The sequence below is a fragment of the Bos grunniens genome, chromosome 6 (genome assembly GCF_055505025.1).
Source record: "Bos grunniens cultivar Pamir isolate PY7600 chromosome 6, Bosgru_T2T1.0, whole genome shotgun sequence".
Classification (NCBI taxonomy): Eukaryota; Metazoa; Chordata; class Mammalia; order Artiodactyla; family Bovidae; genus Bos; species Bos grunniens.
In genome coordinates this window covers 105,327,086-105,346,611 of record NC_141170.1, presented here as the reverse complement: position 1 = coordinate 105,346,611, position 19,526 = coordinate 105,327,086, and the positions used below count along the sequence as shown (strand labels likewise).

At 43.8% G+C, this 19,526-nt stretch overlaps 1 protein-coding gene across 23 annotated transcripts in view; it reads right to left on the bottom strand.

Moving 5' to 3' along the window:
* Positions 1–19,526, bottom strand: part of ALPK1 (alpha kinase 1) — a 119,104-nt gene that overhangs the window by 16,611 nt on the left and 82,967 nt on the right. For 21 of the 23 annotated variants that reach the window (XR_015165928.1, XR_015165924.1, XR_015165926.1 and 18 more), the window contains 4 exons: positions 9,310–9,508; positions 3,584–3,643; positions 1,091–1,177; positions 66–142 (listed from right to left, as the gene is read on the bottom strand). Coding sequence is in view for 11 of the 23 variants with exons in the window: in XM_086407094.1 (XP_086263220.1) it covers positions 66–142; positions 1,091–1,177; positions 3,584–3,643; positions 9,310–9,508 (423 nt within the window). In the remaining 12 variants the exon portion in view is untranslated. Of the gene's footprint in view, positions 1–65; positions 143–1,090; positions 1,178–3,583; positions 3,644–9,309; positions 9,509–19,526 lie in introns of those variants that run through there. The other 2 variants (XM_086407095.1, XM_086407105.1) reach the window with 1 other exon arrangement.

Sequence of the window (19,526 nt, the reverse complement as noted above, 5' to 3'; positions counted from 1 at the left end):
CCATAAGGTAATAACTTTCCAAAGGCAAATATAGTAAATGAGAAAATAAACACAAGACAAACAACCTTTTTGTCTGGCTGAGGAAGTGTCAGGTATCCCATGATTGAGGCCCATATTAACTCAGCTGCTTCATACCACATCCCTGGAAAAAAGGAGACAGGACAAACGGCTAGTATCTGTGCTCTTGTGTCAGAAAATACTTTTAAAAACTAATACAGAAAGATGATTTTGCATTTTGTAAGAAAATTTACAACTAGCCTAGATTGACAGCAATGAGCAGATAGCAACCTGCTAGAAATACAACAATCTGCTTTTCTGGTTGGTTTAATACAGATAATTTTTCCCTTTCACAGGGAAACAGTAAGAAATATTACATATCACATGTGTACATATGAACTATATTAATATATAAGTGATTATCTCCATTATTTTCAAGGTAACAATTACCATCTTCTGTTTAAAATTTTCAAATACATTAGTTTGCATTTTAAAATACAATTAAGGTCCTCTAAGCTTTGCTAGTAAAACTCAGAAATACCCTCCGGGGAACAAATGGGTAAGTTATCAGGGTGTGTGTGTGCACTCGGTCATATCTGACTCTTTGCAGCCCCATGGACTGTATGTGGCCTGCCAGGTTCTTCTGTCCATGGAATTTTCCAGGCAAGAATACTGGAGTGGGTTGACATTCCCTACTCCAGGGATCCTCCTGACCCAGAGACTGAACTCGTGTCTTTTGTATCTCCTGCATTGGCAGGTGGATTCTTTACCACTAGCGCCATCTGGAAAGCCCAGCATAGGTTTAGAATAAGAGTATCACTTATCACGTGGAGTCCTGCTGAACTGACAGCCAGATGCCAGAAACAGTACCAAGAAAAGTCACAATATAGAAACGCAAGTTTCTTTAACAAAACTCAACAGAAAACTTTTGTTTTGTTAATGCTCATAATATTCCTGGCATCTTAAGTGTCAGTCTCTTTTTGATGAGGAAACTAAGGGAAGTGAAACAATATCAACCAGATCCAATGAGAAAAGCCCACAGTGAAATCTCTTAGCCAGACTTGGTAAATGAGACTTGAGAGGATGACTGTACCCAACTTCTGCAGAATTTGCCCTCTTATCTGTATGCAGACTGACTGCACCAGGACCTTGTCGCTTTCATTTCTGTATAGCCAGGTACCTACAATAAAAGAGAGGGGGAAAGAAAAACATTTTTGACCTTGAATTATTAAAGAAAAAGCCTGGTGAAATAAAACTATGTTCATGGAAGCCTTCATGAACACATGTGACATAGATTTGGTAAACAGTTTCTTCTCTGTATGTAGAATAAGGTCTAAACTCCTTGCTATAACCTACAAGGCTTCACAGGAATTGACTCCTGCCTGGTCCCCACCTCTCCCGATAACCAACTGGGCTCTGCTTGTGTTCCTTATGCTATGCTATGCTAAGTCACTTCAGTCGTGTCAGACTCTGTGCGGCCCCATAGACGGCAGCCCACCAGCCTCCCCCGTCCCTGGGATTCTCCAGGCAAGAACACTGGAGTGGGTTGCCATTTCCTTCTCCAATGCATGAAAGTGAAAAGTCAAAGTGAAGTCGCTCAGTCGTGTCTGACTCTTCGCAACCCCATGGACTGCAGCACACCAGGCTCCTCCGTCCATGGGATTTTCCAGGCAAGAGTACTGGAGTGGGTTGCCATTTCCTTCTCCAATGCAGGAAAGTGAAAAGTGAAAGTGAAGTCGCTCAGTCATGTCCGACTCTTAGGGACTCCATGGACTGCAGCCTACCAGGCTCCTCCGTCCATGGGATTTTCCAAGCAAGACTACTGGAGTGGGGTGCCATTGCCTTCTCCTTATAATAGCAGCCAACTCTTGCTAGTGGTAAAGAATCCGCTTGTCAGTACAGGAGATGCAAGAGATGTGGGTTCGATCCCTGGACCGGGAAGATCCCCTGGAGTAGGAAAAGGCTACCTGCTCCAGTATGCTTGCCTAGAAAGTTTCACGGACAGAGGAGCCTGGTGAGCTACAGTCCACAGGGTCATGAACAGTCAGACATGACTGAACACCTGCATGCGTGCATGCACACACACACACTTACTTGCTTCATGGTATCTGCACTTGTCATTCCCACTACTTGGGATTCTGCTCCCTCCTCCTTCTACTCCAGGGCTCATCCTCAGTGGTCTTGCCTCCAAGGCTTCCCAGGTTAATTAACTACAGTGTCACTTCCACTGTCTTGTGGTTCCTGAGAGGAGGGCGGGATCCATTCCATTCACCCAAAATTGGTTTGGATGTTGAAACTGATGATCCCACACATGCACCGGGAGGATATGAAAAGATTTAGTGCTCACATAATGAGCCTTTCTGAGGAGGGCAGGGAAGGCACCTAAGCTGGTCTGTTTGACTTAAGTGAAGGGAGTGGTGGATGGCTTCTCTTTTTATTTTGATTAGGGTGTGGGGCTGGGGTAAAGGTTCCCACAAGCTAGGCCAAGGTTTACTGATAAATGAGCTTTAAAAAAAAACTCAGCCTGTCCAGATGTGGGGCACAAGGGCAAGAAGCTGGGACCTGATAACTGCCAGTGGCCAAACATCAAAAATAGTCAGGCTCTTTATCATAATCTCTCACTATTCTCTACCACATTGACCCCCTTACTTTCTCCCTGGCTTTTAATCTATATGTGTGTGTGTCGGGGAGTGCAGAAGATGGGAAATAATGCATATTGTAGGTTAGTGATGGTGGCCACAGAAAAGAGGTATTATCGTCAATATTTTTATTTCCAATTGGCTTCCCCCTGGAAATGTCTACAAGTTTCAAGGAGTTTGGGACCTTATATCCAAGTATATTGAGCTTAAAAGTCAACTAGGGCACTTCCCTAGCTTCAGTGGTTAAGACACCGCACTTCCACGCAGGGGGCATGAGTTCAATCCCTGGTCCAGGAACTAAGATCCCACATGCCATGCATGGCACAGCCAAAAAATAGGAATAAAAAAAGTTGACTGGGAATTGTGTTCAACTTGCTGGGAAACTTGTTGAATGCCTAGAAATTCAGACAAGATATCTGAGGCTTAAATTACTTGTTACTCAACTATTAGGACTTCCTTCCTTTCATGTATGTTAAAATATTCTAAGAAATCCATTTCAAAATAAGTTTTATTACATTTTCTCTATAGCCAAATACAGTTTATTTTTCAGATCACTGAAATACATAAAGCTGTAAGTGTATTCTCCTGAACTTACAGGCTCAATTTCCATTCACAATTCTTTACAAAGCTTCAGCTGAGCCTTTTCTGAAGCCCAGGGAGTTACCTACTTCCACAACTAATGCAGATTAGGTAACACCCTCCACAATAGAGCAGGGCAATATTAGAAGACTTGGTTGTTTTGTTTTCCTTTTTAATAAGAGAAAATGGAAACATAGAGAAGTAAACTGCTCAACCAAAGCCACTTCTTTCACTGGGGCAGAGCCAGTTCCAGGGATTTCGGGAATATTCAGTGCACAGTAACTACGAGGTCATTGAGTTGTTTCTGAACTGGAATTCTGGTAGGGACAGTGCGTGACGGTTATGGTGACGATATGACAGCACCTTACCCGTTGCTCCGTTGTTGCTTATTAGACTGCTCAGGATATACTCTGCTTTTAAAAGTTTCCCTGAAAAGAAGCAACCAAATGCCACATAATTAGTTCTGAACACGTGCTTTAAATACTACTGCTGTTCATGCTCTAAGGTAAACACATTATAACAGGGAAACATCATATTTTAAAATTTAAAATCAGTAACTACATCACACACAAAAGTAAAAAAGAAGATGCAGTTTTCAGGAACTGGTAAGATGGGAAGTTATGTAGTAACTGAAACTGCAATTAGATTCCCAAGTATATACACATGTGTATATGTGTACACACGTGTTCATTTATATGAATAAATAATCCGTTCATACAGAGTAAGGCTTGAGAAGTACAGGCAAATCTTTCTCAGAGGCTGCATCTCCTTCTTGTGCAAACTATGCCAGGACTCTACTCCAAAAGTAGAGTTGAGTTGCCTGTGAAGTGAATAAGACTATTTACAGAATTATTAGGGCTTCCCTAGTGGCTCAATTGGTAAAGAATCCGCCAGCAATGCGGGAGACGGCCTGCAATGTAGGAGACCGAGGTTCAATCACTGGGTCAGGAAGATCCCCTGGAGAAGGAGACAAAAAACCCACTCCAGTATTCTTGCCTGGGAAACCCCATGGACAGAGGAGCCTGGTGTGCTACAGTCCATGGAGTCGCAAAGAGTTGGACACAGCTTAGTGACTAGACCATAACAGAATTATCAGGAGGGAATTTTTTAGGGGGTTGGTAGAGAAGAAGTTCTTTGTAAACTTTTCACTGACTTCATCAACACCACGTAGGAGGGGCCTAACCTATGAATTCATAAGCCCAATCTAATTCATAGGCCTAACCTATGAATGTAAGTAGGAATCTCAATCATTTATCCTTTTGTCCATTTCCGCTTCCAGGTCCCTCGAAGCCCTACATGGTCTGGCCCCTGGGACTTCTTTGACCTCATCTCTACCATTCTTTCCCTCATCCTCACTCTTAGTTTGGTGATGGTGGCTTCCCGACTATTCCTTGAACCTGTCAGGCTTGTTCCCACGTCAGGGTCTTTGTATTTACTTATTTTAGTTTGGAATGCTTTTATCTCAGATATCTACAAGGCTTGCTCCCTTCTCCTTCAGGTCTTTGCTCAGATGTCACTTCGCTGTCTCATAAGGCCTTCCCTGACCACCCTATTTCAAAGTGCACACACAGCCATATGCCTGATTGTGGCAGAGTGTGATCCAGAGGCGGTCACAACAATCTCTTCCGACCCACATGTTCTTTTGCAATGTGACCCTGCCACTCCTCCAACAAGAAGTGGAATCTAGAATTTATTTTCCTTCCCCTGAGCCTGAACTGGCCCTGTGACCTACTGTGGACAAAAGACGTGGCAGAAGTGACACTGTGTATCTTTCTGGTCGGGACATTAAGAGACACCTCTGGAGTGTGGATGTTTCTCTGGAGCAGAGGTTTGTACTTGATCTGAGAGGCCCCAGAAATTTCAGTACTGAATTAGTTTTCTCTTAATTACTTGCTGGGGTAATTGTGGGTAAATTCAGACTCAACATAGACACCTGGCACAGATTTGCTGCTCTTTCTTTTTGGATGGATATATACATACATTCAGTTCAGTTCAGTCGCTCAGTCATGTCCGACTCTTTGCGACCCCATGAATCTAAGCACGCCAGGCCTCCCTGTCCATCACCAACTCCCGGAGTTCACCCAGACTCACGTCCATCGAGTCGATGATGCCATCCAGCCATCTCATCCTCTGGCATCCCCTTCTCCTCCTGCCCCCAATCCCTCCCAGCATCAGAGGCTTTTCCAATGAGTCAGCTCTTTGCATGAGGTGGCCAAAGTACTGGAGTTTCAGCTTCAGCATCATTCCTTCCAAAGAAATCCCAGGGCTGATCTCCTTCAGAATGGACTGGTTGGATCTCCTTGCAGTCCAAGGGACTCTCAACAGTCTTCTCCAACACCACAGTTCAAAAGCATCAATTCTTCGGCGCTCAGCCTTCTTCACAGTCCAACTCTCACATCTATACATGACCACAGGAAAAACCATAGCCTTGACTAGACAGACCTTTGTTGGCAAAGTAATGTCTCTGCTTTTGAATATGCTATCTAGGTTGGTCATAACTTTCCTTCAAAGGAGTAAGCGTCTTTTAATTTCATGGCTGCAGTCACCATCTGCAGTGATTTTGGAGCCCCAAAAAATAAAGTCTGACACTGTTTCCCCATCTATTTCCCATGAAGTGATGGGACCGGATGCCATGATCTTCGTTTTCTGAATGTTGAGCTTTAAGCCAACTTTTTCACTCTCCACTTTCACTTTCATCAAGAGGCTTTTTAGTTCCTCTTCACTTTTTGCCATACTCCATGGCAAATAGAAGGGGAAAAGGCAGAAGTAGTGACAGATTTCCTCTTCTCAGGCTCCAAATTTACTGTGGACAGGGACTGCAGCCATGAAATCAGAAGACAATTGCTTCTTGGCAGGAAAGCAATGACAACCTAGTCAGTGTGTTGAAAAGCAGAGACTTCACTCTGCTGACAAAGGTCCATATAGTCAAGGCTGTGGTCTTCCCAGTGGTTGGGTACGGTTGTGAAAGCTGGACATAAAGAAGGCAGAGCACCAAAGAATTGATGCCCTTGAACGACAGTGCTGGAGAAGACTCCTGAAATTCCTTGGACAGCAAGGAGATCAAACTTGTCAATCTTAAGGGAGATCAACCTTAAATATTCACTGGAAGGACTGATGCTAAAGCTGAAGTTCCAGTATTTTGATCATCTGATACAAACAGACAACTCATTGGAAAAGTCTCTGATGCTGGGAAAGATTGAGGGCAGAAGGAGAAGAGGGCATCAGAGGATGAGATGGCTGGATGGCATCACCAAGGCAATGAACATGAAGTTGGGCAAGCTCTGGGAGATGGTGAGGGACAGGGAGGCCTGGAGTGCTGCAGTCCATGGGGTCGCAGAGTCAGGAACGACTGGGTGACTGAACAACAACAACAAAATATATATATATTTGGCTTCCATCTCAGAGCTTGGGCAGAGAGCAGGCTTCCCTCCCCCACTTCTCTGGTTGGGTTGATAGAGCTGTTTAGTCCCATTTCATAGCTGTGCAAACTTTTAAGAATTCCAGCTTTATGCAAATATTTCACCCCACGAAGCCCAACGCCCTGTCCCTGCTCAGGAATTAAAGCGGCAATCCCTTCCCTTAGAGTGTATCCAAGTGTAAATCCCTTTGGCTATAGTGTCAGGAGCAGTAATCTACTATTCTGACTTTGAACATCTATATTTCGTGCATTTAAAAACATTGAGTTTACTATATTTATGTAATGGGAGACGATTCCGCATTCTCCATGTTGATGGAACTGTAAGTCTGAATCTTTATCTCTAATTGTGGCTTGAAAGGTTTTGTCTAATTTCAGACAAGAGTGAGCTGAGCAGGCCCAGGGCATCCTCTCTTGCCTCTGAAATCTCATGATGTTGAATACTCAGACCTTTGGAATGCGTTTTGAGTGGATACCAGGAAGGCTAGGTCAAAGGGCAAAACAGGAAGACTGTGCTGTCCCCTCGTATTCTTTTCATTCCTTTTCCTTACCCTTATGGTATCACACACACTTCTGCTCCATCAGGTTTCCCAAATGCTGGGGATTGAGATGCCCTTCCCCCATACCTTCTCTGCTTTCCAGGACACCACCCCTGCTCTAAGCCCCCTTTCTCTCTGGGAAACCCAGCGTAGGTAGAGGCTCAAGAGATGTTTGGGGGCAGATGTTCACAAGTAAGCACCTAATCCTGAGACTGAATTTGTCTTCTTGTGGCACTTCTGGTAGTATCTTTGAGGAAATGATAACTCCAACTGTTGGAGAATAAGATCTAGGACTTTTACCTTAGACATATGATATGTGGGCAGAGAAGTGTACTGTTCATGATGGTAGCAAGGCTTAACCCATCATCAGGAGAAAAACTCTATACTACCTTGGTTAGAGATGTGAGAGACAACCAACCAACCAACCAAATAAGTGAAAAGATTATTTGCTCGTGTAAAGCAAAGCTATCAACACGCTAGCCTACCGACTTGACCTTGATTAACACGTCACACTACAGCAAATCCATGTATTATACAAAATGCCCTCTGTTCCAAGTTCTATTTAGTGAGAACAAACATTAGGACACTGCCTGCCCATACCCAGCCCTCATGTTTCGGTGCCACCGCCCCCTCATCGGAGAACATTCTGCTGACACATCATTCCTTCTGATGCTGTCAGGAGGAACATTAGTGGTTAGGTTTCTCTCATACCTTAAAGATGATAAACCCCAAACATTATAAAAATGTCCCCAATTATGGACATTTGAAGTAAGACTTTTTTTCCCCAAGTTCAACTCTGTTGATGTAGTTACTTTAGAAAACTATATAATAAGCTGCTGTTAAGTCACTTCAGCGTCCGACTCTGTGCGACCCCATAGATGGCAGCCCACCAGGCTCCCCCGTCCCTGGGACTCTCCAGGCAAGAACACTGGAGTGGGTTGCCATTTCCTTCTCCAATGCATGAAAGTGAAAAGTCAAAGTGAAGTCGCTCAGTCATGTCCGACTCTTAGCGACCCCATGGACTGCAGCCCATCAGGGTCCTCCATCCATGGGATTTTCCAGGCAAGAGCACTGGAGTGGGGTGCCATTGCCTTCTCCGCTATATAATAAGACCCGGGTACAATTTACACACAGCTGCAAGAACTTGAGAGTGAATGAGCTTGGGCTTTTTGAAAAGTTAGCCTCCACAAGCCCATTTCTCTGTCCTTTTATCTCTGCCCCTCTCTGTATTCAGCAACTGTCTCATTCAGTATAGTCAGTACAGTTCCTTTTCAAAGGAAATGAAGTAGTTAAAAGATATTTTTGACCTCTTCAAGTACTGAGTTATTAAAACAATAGCAATAGCTAAACCCAGTTTTTAAAGTGAGCCAGTTCTGTTTCTGGGAGAGGCCACTGGCATTCTACTTTTGTCCTTTACTCTTTCACTCTTGGAAATGAGTACAGCAGGCTACACGTTTCTAAACCTTATGGTTATCAGTAATTTAAATAATTCAAGAACTCTATGGAAGTGAACTTTGCTGTAACACAGAGCAGGCCCCTGCCCCCACCAGCGCTCCTCTACATTACAGCCTCAGTTAGAATGTCAGCCTCATTTTTCATTTCATTCAAAGTGACAGAAGGACAAAAAAAAGATACTTTAAGGCCTAATCAGGTACTGTACCGGTGCTCCTAGTGATGGAAAAAAAAATCTCAAATTACTTCAGTGGGTTTGTCAGCTCTATTGTTAGCATAGTCAAGTGGCCCTACAGAAAGGAGACAGCAGAGCTAAGAGAAAATAGTAGAATTCTAATCTGCTTTTTAAAGGCTCTTGGTCAGAAGTACAGCAATTCAGATACCCCTGTTTGAAAGCAGCGGGACAGATTTGTTAGACGACAAAAGCTCCAATTAGTATTTTCCACCCCCTTTCACAATTTTCTCTATTGCTTTTGGCTCTGAAACCCTTTATGCCAGGGCCTTTGTGCTGGCAAGAGGCGGGTGGAAGGGCGCCGCGGCAGGCCGGCAGGCGGGAGCGCGGGAGGCTGCAAAGGGAGGCCCGCGGGCCGCGGTTCCCCTCGGCCCCGTGGAAGTCAAGGAGCCCCGAGTGCAGACGAGCCCGGACGGGACGACTCCGGGACAAGGGGGCCCGCCGGAGGAAGCCTACCTGCATGCATCGAGATTCGGGCCTGGCGGATGACCACCTGCGGGGCGATGGGCGTCGCGGGCTGCAGCCTGTGCAGCGCTTTGGCGACCTGCAGCAGCTGGCCCGAGACGTCGAGCCCGTACAGGAGACGGTCGCTCAGGAACACGATGGCGGCGGCCGTGGCGCAGTCCCGGGCGAGGATGGAGGCTTTCAGGGACGCCTGGGGGAACATCCACCAGACACCATCAACAGAACCGAAAGAGCGCCCGGCAGAAAAGAGAGCAGCCTTGGGACCAGGCTAGTCTTCTAGGTATTGTGATCAAAAGAACAAAACCTAGAGCTAGGAGAGCTAGGAGGCTGCTGCTGCTGCTAAGTCGCTTCAGTCGTGTCCGACTCTGTGCGACCCCAGAGACGGCAGCCCACCAGGCTCCCCCGTCTAGGAGGAGACTGAACCAAAAGACAGTCATCATCGTCGTCGTCATCCCAATTCATTTGTGGGATTAAATATTTTTTATTCCATTTTCCCTATTACATTTCTAAAGTTATACAGGTGATAAAATGCATATATCCCATTATTAAAAGTCCAAACAATACCCAGTCAAAATTAAATGTGCCCCTTTGTTTCCTGATTCCCTACCTTATTTTCTCCCTGACTCCCACCAATTGCATTCTTGTTCTTCCTGATAATGGTTTCACAGAGATCTTTCCAGAACTTCCTCTACCCTTTTATGTATATTTAGACATTAATTGATTCCTTGTGGTGCCTTTCCTCCTCCCTTTCTCCTTTTCTCTCTTTTTCTTTCTTCTCTCCCTTTCTTTTCCTTCCTTTCCTTCCTAAATGAAATTACACTAGACATAGTGTTGTGTTACTTGGTTTCTTCAGTCACCATAACATCTAGCATAGCTTTCCACATCAGTTCATAACACCCTGCTTCATTTATTGCCTACATTTTAATTAATAAGAAATACAGAATTCTAGGTAATATTTTATATTTATATGATCATGTTTAGTTAATGAATAAAATAAGAAAAGAAGCAGACATGAAAGTATAACAAAGAGTGAGAAATAGAGATATAAATGAGGCAAACTTTTATGGAAAAACACCATATTTAGGGCTTTTAAGGTATTATACTGTGAGTGCAAGTTGCTCAGTCATGTCCAACTCTTTGCAACCCCATGGACCATACAGTCCATGGAATTCTCCAGGCCAGAATACTAGAGTGGGTAGCCTTTTCCTTCTCCAGGGCATCTTCCCAACCCAGGGATCCGACCCAGGTCTCCCTCACTGCAGGCAGATTCTTTACCAGCTGAGCCACAGGGGAAGCCCAAGAATACTGGAGTGGGTAGCCTATCCCTTCTCCAGCAGACCTTCAGCCAGATTCCTTACCAACTGAGCTATCACGGAAGCCTAAGGTATTATACTAAAGACATTATTACACTAAAGACATTAAAAGTCATACAGCTGATAACATAAATGAATTTACCACCCATTTGCTAAACCAAGTAGAATGTTTACTGGGCTTCTCAGTTCACATATGAAGCCTGCTGCTGCTAAGTCACTTCAGTCATGTCTGACTCTGTGCGACCCCATAGATGGCAGCCCACCAGGCTCCCCCATCCCTGGGATTCTCCAGGCAAGAACACTGGAGTGGGTTGCCATTTCCTTCTCCAATGCATGAAAGTGAAAAGTCAAAGTGAAGTCGCTCAATCGTGTCTGACTCCTAGCGACCCCATGGACTGCAGCCCACCAGGCCCCTCTGTCCATGGGATTTTCCAGGCAAGAGTACTGGAGTGAGGTGCCATTGCCTTCTCCGAATATGAAGCCTAGAAAGCATTATAAGCATTGTCCATTTTCCTACCACAATCTTTTTATACAAACACTGCTTTCTTCATCACATAAGTACTAACATTTATTGGGTAAAACTAGGTACCAGGCACAGTGCTAAGAGCTTTATATGTATTAATTTAATCATCACCAAAAATCCTAAGAGGCAGATTCTATTTACTTAATTGTCAAAATCAGTATTTTAATCATCCAATTGAATTATTCCTCCCATTCTGACTCCTAAAATCCTACTGGGTTGACCAAAAAAGTTCGTTTGGATTCTCCAGAACATCTTATGAAAAACCCAAATGAATGTATTGGCCAACTCAATATTTCTTTTCATTTATACCTTGCTACCAAGAACCACCACAATAATCCTCTTTTCAAACGAATGAATTCTTGTTAAGGCTTTTAACCTATTACTGTGTTTTTTAAGTTTAAAAAGTGATAATGTGCTCTTGTATTTGTCCTTTTGTTCTTAGTTGATCACTATTGAAATTGTGATATTAATAGTAATACCAATTGTTAGGGGGAATATCTCTTCTCTCCTTTTGATGGTTCCTTCCACATGCAGGGAGCTCAGTTACTGTAGCATTCCTGGCCTCTTTCTACTTATTCTGCCCCAGGAGAGGTGGACGATTTTGATTGGTAGACTTGGGAAGAAACTGGGCATGCATTACTTAGCTCCTCAATTTTTTCTTTTGGGATCAGAGTGTCTAAAGGAAACAGGGATTCTTATCTGCTCTTCTATGTCATGCCTTATCTAGAAAACCACCCCTTATGCGGTGTTCTGCTTGGCTCAGTAATTTCTGTGACTGAATAGGGAAGTCAACATAATTCTGGGGTTCATCTAGCAGAACCCCTTGCCCTAAAACCTAGCTGTATCTTCCAAGTTAGCCTTTGTCAGAATTAAAGGTAATATTTAATCTCTTGTCTCCCTAACTCTTTTGTTTTATTTCTTAGTTTGCTCTAGGAGGGTAAGAGAGGTGTTATTTATTGGATCTGCGTAAAGACCCCAATGTCAATCATTACCTAACACACCACGTGTGCTGTGTGCTAAGTCACTTCAGTCGTGTCCGAAACCTTTGTGAGTCTTTGCGTCCAAGGGATTCTCCAGGCAAGAATACTAGAGTGCCCTCATCCAGGGGATCTTTCCCACCCAGGGATCGAACCTGCATCTCTTTAGGTCTCCTGCATAGGCAGGTGGGTTGTTTATCATGAGTGCCATTTGGGAAGTCCACCTAACACACCATAGCCCTTTCTAAAGGAAACTGCTCTGCTCACAGCTCCTGCCTTTGAAGCAGCAACGTTTTTTGTTGACCTTGATCCCCTCTCCCCATCTTACCACCAGCTGAAGGCTAACCTAAGAGTACCTACCTCATACCTAGCCCATGACTCTGTGGTCTGAATTGAAAAATGAATTTATCAGTCTAAACTAAGAAACACAGAATTTTCCAGTTGCTGCAGGATAGGAAGAAGCAGAGAGTAGAGTTTAGCTAAGCTACATTTATGTATAACACCCGCGTGAAGTCCAAGAATGTGACTGTGAATCCAGATCCACATTTTCACCAATGCTGTTATTAGAGTTACAGGCTTCCTTTACCATCCCATGTGTATGTTCATAATGATGTACACCCTATTCTAAGAATTTCCTTGTGTGAGCCTCTGTTTAACTCAACCCAAAATGCCTAACTAAAGCTGAAATGCTCAAAACTTCTATTGAGGATTGTCAAGTAAACCATTAATCTGAAAACACAAGTTTTAAAATGAGAACAAGCCAGTCATCTGACATTTGTAAAACGTAAATTTAGAGATAGAAAAGGAAATTGCTGACTTTATTGCCCAGCTCTGTTTAACACGGAGTCTCTGATCAAGAGTCCTCTCTACGGTAGGTGCACAACACGGCCCTCTGGTTTGCGACCTCAGCTGCTGTCTGCAGAACGTGCGGCGTCCGCCACGGCCAGGCTCTCTTAAACCGTTCTTTGAAACAGCGACTCTATTCCTGTCACCCTGCTCATGACCCCGTGGAGGGTACTCAGCAAGCCACAGTGAGCCCCTTCTCTTTGAGGTGCATGCCTGACGTTTAGTTCTGCTCTTCATTCTCATAGGGGTCTCACTTCAGTTTTCTGGGTAAGAGTACCTATGTGGGATGCAATGTTTAGAGGCAGGTCTGTTCTCCAGGGAAGGCAATGGCACCCCACTCCAGTACTCTCGCCTGGAAAATCCGGTGGATGGAGGAGCCTCGTGGGCTGCAGTCCATGGGGTCGCTAGGAGTCGGACACAACTGAGCGACTTCACTTTGACTTTTCACTTTCATGCATTGGAGAAGGAAATGACAACCCACTCCAGTGTTCTTGCCTGGAGAATCCCAGGGACGGGGGAGCCTGGTGGGCTGCTGTCTATGGGGTCGCACAGAGTCAGACACGACTGAAGTGACTTAGCAGCAGCAGCTGTTCTCCAGGGCTGATTCTCTTCCCTTTCCTCCTTGACAATAATGGTTTCCATCTTTGTAGTACCATATAGTTTATGAAAAACATTCACACACATGATTTCATTTATATTTATAGGAACTACAAAATCTAAGTAAGCTAAGGAAACGGAGACTGAGAGGTCGACTTTCCAAAGTTACAAAGTCAAAAGGGTCAGGGTCAGGCAGGAAGGAACTCAAGTCTCTATCATTTTTTTTTCTTTCCTTTTCTGTTGTGGTAAAAAGCACAGAACATAAAATTTACCATCTTACCTTTTTTAAAGTATGGCATTCAGTAGTGTTAAGTGTATTCATATCGTTGTAAATTAGATCTTCAGAACTTTTTTATCTTGCAAATATGAAACTCAATACACATTAAATAAACCCTTTCTCCCTAGCCCCTGGTAACCTCCGTTTTACTTTCTGTTTCTATGAATTTAACTTTTCTAAGGTATGTCATACTAGTGAATCATACAGATTTTGGCTTACTTGACTTAGCATAAAGTCTTTAAGGTTCATCCGTGTTGTAGCATGTGACAAAATTTCCTTCCTTTAAAATGTTGTATAGAATATTACACAATATACCAGTTTTTGTTTATCCATTCATCTGTCAGTGGACATTTGAGTTGCTTCCACCGCTTGAGTATTGTCAATAGTACTGCTATGAACATGGGTGTGCAAATACCTCTTTGAGGCCCTGCTTTCAATTCTTTCAGATCTATACCAAGAACTGGGGTAGCTGGATTAAGTGGTAGTTATATTTTTAATTTTCTGAGGAGCTGCCATACTGTTTTCCATGGCGGTTACACCACTTTACAATACCACCAACAGGGCACAGAGCTTCAGTTTCTTGACAACCTCGCTGATCCTTGAGGAACTCAAGTCTCTTGAGGGCCAGTCTTTCTTCTGCTTTCCCCCTGTGTCTGATCAAGGTGGTTCTGGGCAGGGCCTAATCCGCACAGGAATCTGGGCATAGGAATCTGGGTCTTTGGAGCTAGGGCTGAACTCATCACTTACTGAGTTCAAACAGTGGTTCTTAGGACGCTGTATCCTATATTATGATAAAAATATTTTTAAGAAAAAAAGAAAAACTGGGGCAAATAAAAACAAATCCCAATTGAAAAGAGTGTTCTTGTTATGTATTTTAAAATAAGAGAAAGAAAACTTTCCAGGTCATCTCTGACCTTTAATTTCAGTATTTTAAAACTCTCTAGTGAAAGCTGGTAGGTACCATGAGACCAAATGATAATTTGGTTATTAACTGGAGGTTATTCCAACTGGGCATTCCTTACACAGCTGAAAGGATGCTCTGTGAGTCTAATGAGGTGGTCTTCCCAAGTTGAGGGGATGGAGCTTCTAAGAGTCTGTGGAAGATAAGGTGGCCAGAGTTCACAGAGCAAAGTACCAAAAGCAGAGAGCTGCACAAAGAAAGAAATTCAGAGATCTGCAGAAGGTCCCCTTGAATCTTCAGCAGAATACTGATCAGCTCATCCCCACCCAATGCTGGGGAAAGAACCACTTGACTGGAACAGAGGAAACAATCCCCAAGCCTCATGTAGTTTGTGTTTCTGCCAGCCAGAGTAGGAAATCATGTCGTTCACAGGGCATGGGGTAGGATGTTCAGAAGTGTAATGCTTCAGTAGTGAGACAAAATTAACTTCAGAGAAAGTGGCTCTTGGCCCACTCTGAAAGTTTAGAAGCAAGCTTGAAATGGATCAAACTATTTACTAACTGGACTGAGTTCCAGGAAAAAGTTCAAGAATATTTACAGGCACACAAAGAATCTGCCATATTATAAGGTAAAATTTATAATGCCTAGAATCCAGTCAAAAATTAGCAGGCATGAAAGAAGCCTATACTAAAGAGGAAAAGAAATAAATAGAAGTTGAACCCCAAATGACACTTAAAACTGTATTTCTTAAGTTCAAGAAGGTACAGTAAAAATTAGGTGGAGTTGGAGAAGGAAAGGGCAACCCACTCCAGTGTTCTTGCCTGGAGAATCCCAGGGACGGGGGAGCCTGGTGGGCTGCCGTCTATGGGGTTGCATAGAGTTGGACACGACTGAAGTGACTTAGCAGCAGCAGCAGCAGTAGCAGGGACATCAGAGATATAAAAACTATGCAAATCCACTTCTAGGGATAAAAAATGTCTGAGATGAAACCGTAAGTATCTGGATTGTGTCCAGGGTCTTCCATTCATTTGCCATGGCAAGTTACTTAACCTCTCTGAGTCTCAGTTTCCTCATCTGTGACATGTGGATAATATCGATTTTTGGTGCTGTTTGAGAATTAGAAGAAACGTGGGTCAAATGTTCAGCACAGAGCCTGGCACATTATGGGTGCTAAATAAATGAAGGGGAACAAAATAGGGAAGAGAGCTTAGTTCCTGTGTTCCCATTCCCCTGTATGCCAAAATAGCGACAAGCGAAGATAGACTCCTAAAAGAAATGTCAGTGGAATTTTCAATAGAGCAAAAAGGAAGTAACAGATCATTCCTATACCATCTCTAAGGTTTATCTCAGAAAATGGTGGAGCCTCTCATTTAATTTCTGTCTTCTCTTTGCCCTGTCTAAGGAATGATGTTACTAGAAACTGAGAAAAGAAAGGAAAGAAAAGGAAAATGAGCAGGCTCCATGGCAGTTGGTGAAGGAAAGCTGGTGCTTGAAAGGCAGCTTTCTCAGCATGCACGTGCGAGCTGCTTTTGGCTGTGGCCAATGGAGGAATCCCTCCCGAGCACCTGTAAAGGATGCTGCAAACACCCTATTCTGCATCCCGCGTGAACACGCCATATATTTGAGCAGAGAACATTGCCTCATCTATTTTTCCCCCTTCTACTCTTAATAGTTTGGAGCACAAAAGCCTGAGAGAGGGTGACCTGCCAGACAAAGGCCCTTTGAGTTCCTTGGAAAAGTAGACTTGGAGGAGGATGGAAGGAATCCAAGTGGCCCTATTATTTCCACTTGCACTAATTAGACATTTTTCTGTCAGCTATTGAGCACTGCTGAGAGGCCAAACTCTCTGAATTCATTTCTAAAGTGTTTACAGAAGTTTGCATCTGTTTGTGTCTCTTCAGGAGGAAAATAAGCACTTCAATAGCATTGTGGAAAATCTAAACGAAGCATCCTATTCTGGAGGGCCTGGCGTCCCCACAGCTGCATAATTTAACTCCGCTCAGGGCCCGAACCTCTCGCATCTCTCTCCAAAACCTAACGACGCAAAATGCAGAGAAAGTCAACTCCGGAGAATCTTTTCTTTCTTGTCATTGTCTTTCCTCTCCCTCCTTTGAAACGGCGGCCTGCTGTGCGTCACATACAGATTTGGGTGGGTATCACGCTTGCAGTCCGCTCTCGTGTTTCTACCAGCACTCTGAGAAATTAATACCCACTTTCATTTGCTGCCAAGTGAGGGGATAGTAAATTCCTCCGCAGCAAAGCGAATACATCACCATCCTGGGAATCTCCCCCAAGTGTCTGCCCGGGGAGCACTCTGACTTCAGAAGGGGAGGAATGAAAGGAGCCCCGGGTGTGTGGTAGGGAAAGACGCTGAAGAGAAAGTTTCCCTACACGGCAAACTGTGCCTGGGTTATGCACAATTAGATTAACATGAAAGAGAGTCCCTTTCCCTCCCCCACTCCCCAAAAAAGAAAGAAAAAGAAAACAACACAAAACCCCTAACCCACTGACTACGTGGCAGTGCCTTTGAAATGCATATTGGTCTACATGGTATTTGATTCAGGGTTCTTTTTGTTTGGGTTTTTAGGCCCGCGACTGACCTGCCATCCCAGAGGACTCAAAAATAAAATCTTTTAAGATGCTGTCACAGTAACAGAATTTTAGTGATAGAACCAATATAGCATAACTCAAGATTTTTTTAAAAAAGGAATTCTATTCCTTTATCTTTGCTCAGAGGCTGGCTTAAGAGAAAGCTTGTCCACATAGTCACTAAATTCTGTTTTTCTTGTTGAGTGGACCTGTTTAAATGAAAATATATGGACACAGATAAGGCAGTGTGTATGCTGGATTTCTAAAGATAGGCTTACAAATGTGCACACACACATACCCTACATTTTTTTACATCTGTTTTCAGGATGGGAAATATGGGGTTCTAATTGAGTTTGTGGTACAAAGGGAACTTCATGGCGAGGAAGCTGAGTCAGGTGGTAAAGGAATTAAACTCCACAATGAGATTTCAATACACAGATGATTGAAAAAATGCTAAAGAGCCTGCTCTAAGGGCTTTTGCTGAACAGCAGCAAGGAAAAGTGTGTGCTGTTTTCATAGTTCCTTGCATTAACGCTAGCCCCTCCCAATGCTGAGCACCAAGTTTGGGTCCCAGCTATGGGTTCAAAGCCGTGATGTGTTCACAGCAATGACAATGGCAGCTGTTCTCAAGGGGGGCTGGGTGAGGGGACTCAGAACCAAAGCCATCTGGCATTGCAATTGGCAGGCGCAGTGTAAAGGGAAATTATTGCTGCATGGCAAATTGGGAGATAGGAAAAGGCAGCGGAAAGGGAGAGGGGGAAATGTCCTGAGGTGAGGAATTAGCAGAATAAACAAATGAAAAGTGATTGACGCCTACATAGTTATGTGTCAACAATAAAGCAGAGTAAGAATCAACCAATCCAACTGGACTCCTCAAGGTCAAGGGAAGACCAAGCCCAAATGCTCCACGTTTGTCCACCCACTGAACCGTGAGGAGGAGGAGGAGGGGAAAGAACCTGAACTTTCCTACAATTTCTGCTCAGGGCTTATTAATATTTCATCAATCTGTCCTTCATTCTACCAGTGGAACATGCAGATTCAAGCACTTGCAGAAAATAGTTATTGATATAACCTTTTTCTTGATCCCAATACCTGAAGATAATATTTTGGATCATCTATCCCTGCTTTCTTACCCTCCCTCTCACACATCTACTATGAATGGAACTGGGTTGTCTGTTGAAAGAAAAAGCAATATCAAAATAGATCCACCAGGATCCTGGTGAAGCTCATGGCCCCTGAGTCCATGGACCTGCCCCTGTCTTCTGGATTCCAGGTTGCTATGGCCACAATGACTCTCGTCATCATTCTTGGTGATTTCAGCATCCATATTGATCATTTACCCAGCGCAGATGATTTACCCTCTCTTGCCTCCTTATCTCCAGTGAGCTTGCTCTACACTCAACTTTAGTCACTCTCATGGCCAGAATTTGCCATTTGATTTTCTGATTTATCTGCTATTCTCCCAGCTTTCTTCCTGGATAGCCCAACTTCAGTGATCCTGCAACACTTTGGGGATATTCACACTGTCTGCTAACCCTACTGTTTTATTTGTTTGTTTGGCTATGCCATCAGTCCCTCATGTCCTCACTTGCCTGTTTAAATTCCATGGTGCATCAACATAACAGCCTTTTAATAAGCATTCTTGACTCCTCTGCCACTTTCTACTTCCGCCATATTTGTCTGGCAATTCTAACCATGTTTACTGTTAAAGGAAAATGTTGACCTCATGTTAGAATCACCTAAGGAGGCTTTTTAAAAATCTAGATGCCCAGATGGCACCCTTGGCCTGTTAAATCAGAATCTCTGGACGTGTGCCCAGGCATCAGTTTTGCCTTACAATGCCCAGGTGATACCAACGATCCCCAGGTGATTCCAATGCTTCCAGCTTTGAAACCACCTGTCCCTGACCTTTAGCCTCTTTCCTCACCCTTCACTCCCTCCTCCCTGATGGGAATGGAGTGAATCTTCTGATGGGAGTGGCATAGCAGGCTCAGACCTTCTTCTTTCCTCTCTTCGAATCTTCTTCCCTGTTCTACAAAAAGGGAAGGGGCCTGGCAGCAGCAAGATGCGTGAAGAATTTTCCAACTACTTGCCCAAAAACCTAAAGCTACGTTCTCCTGTTTTAGAATAATAAAGGTTGCTCTTTTACATCTGTCTTTCAGTAGGTTCTGAACACAGGAGAAGA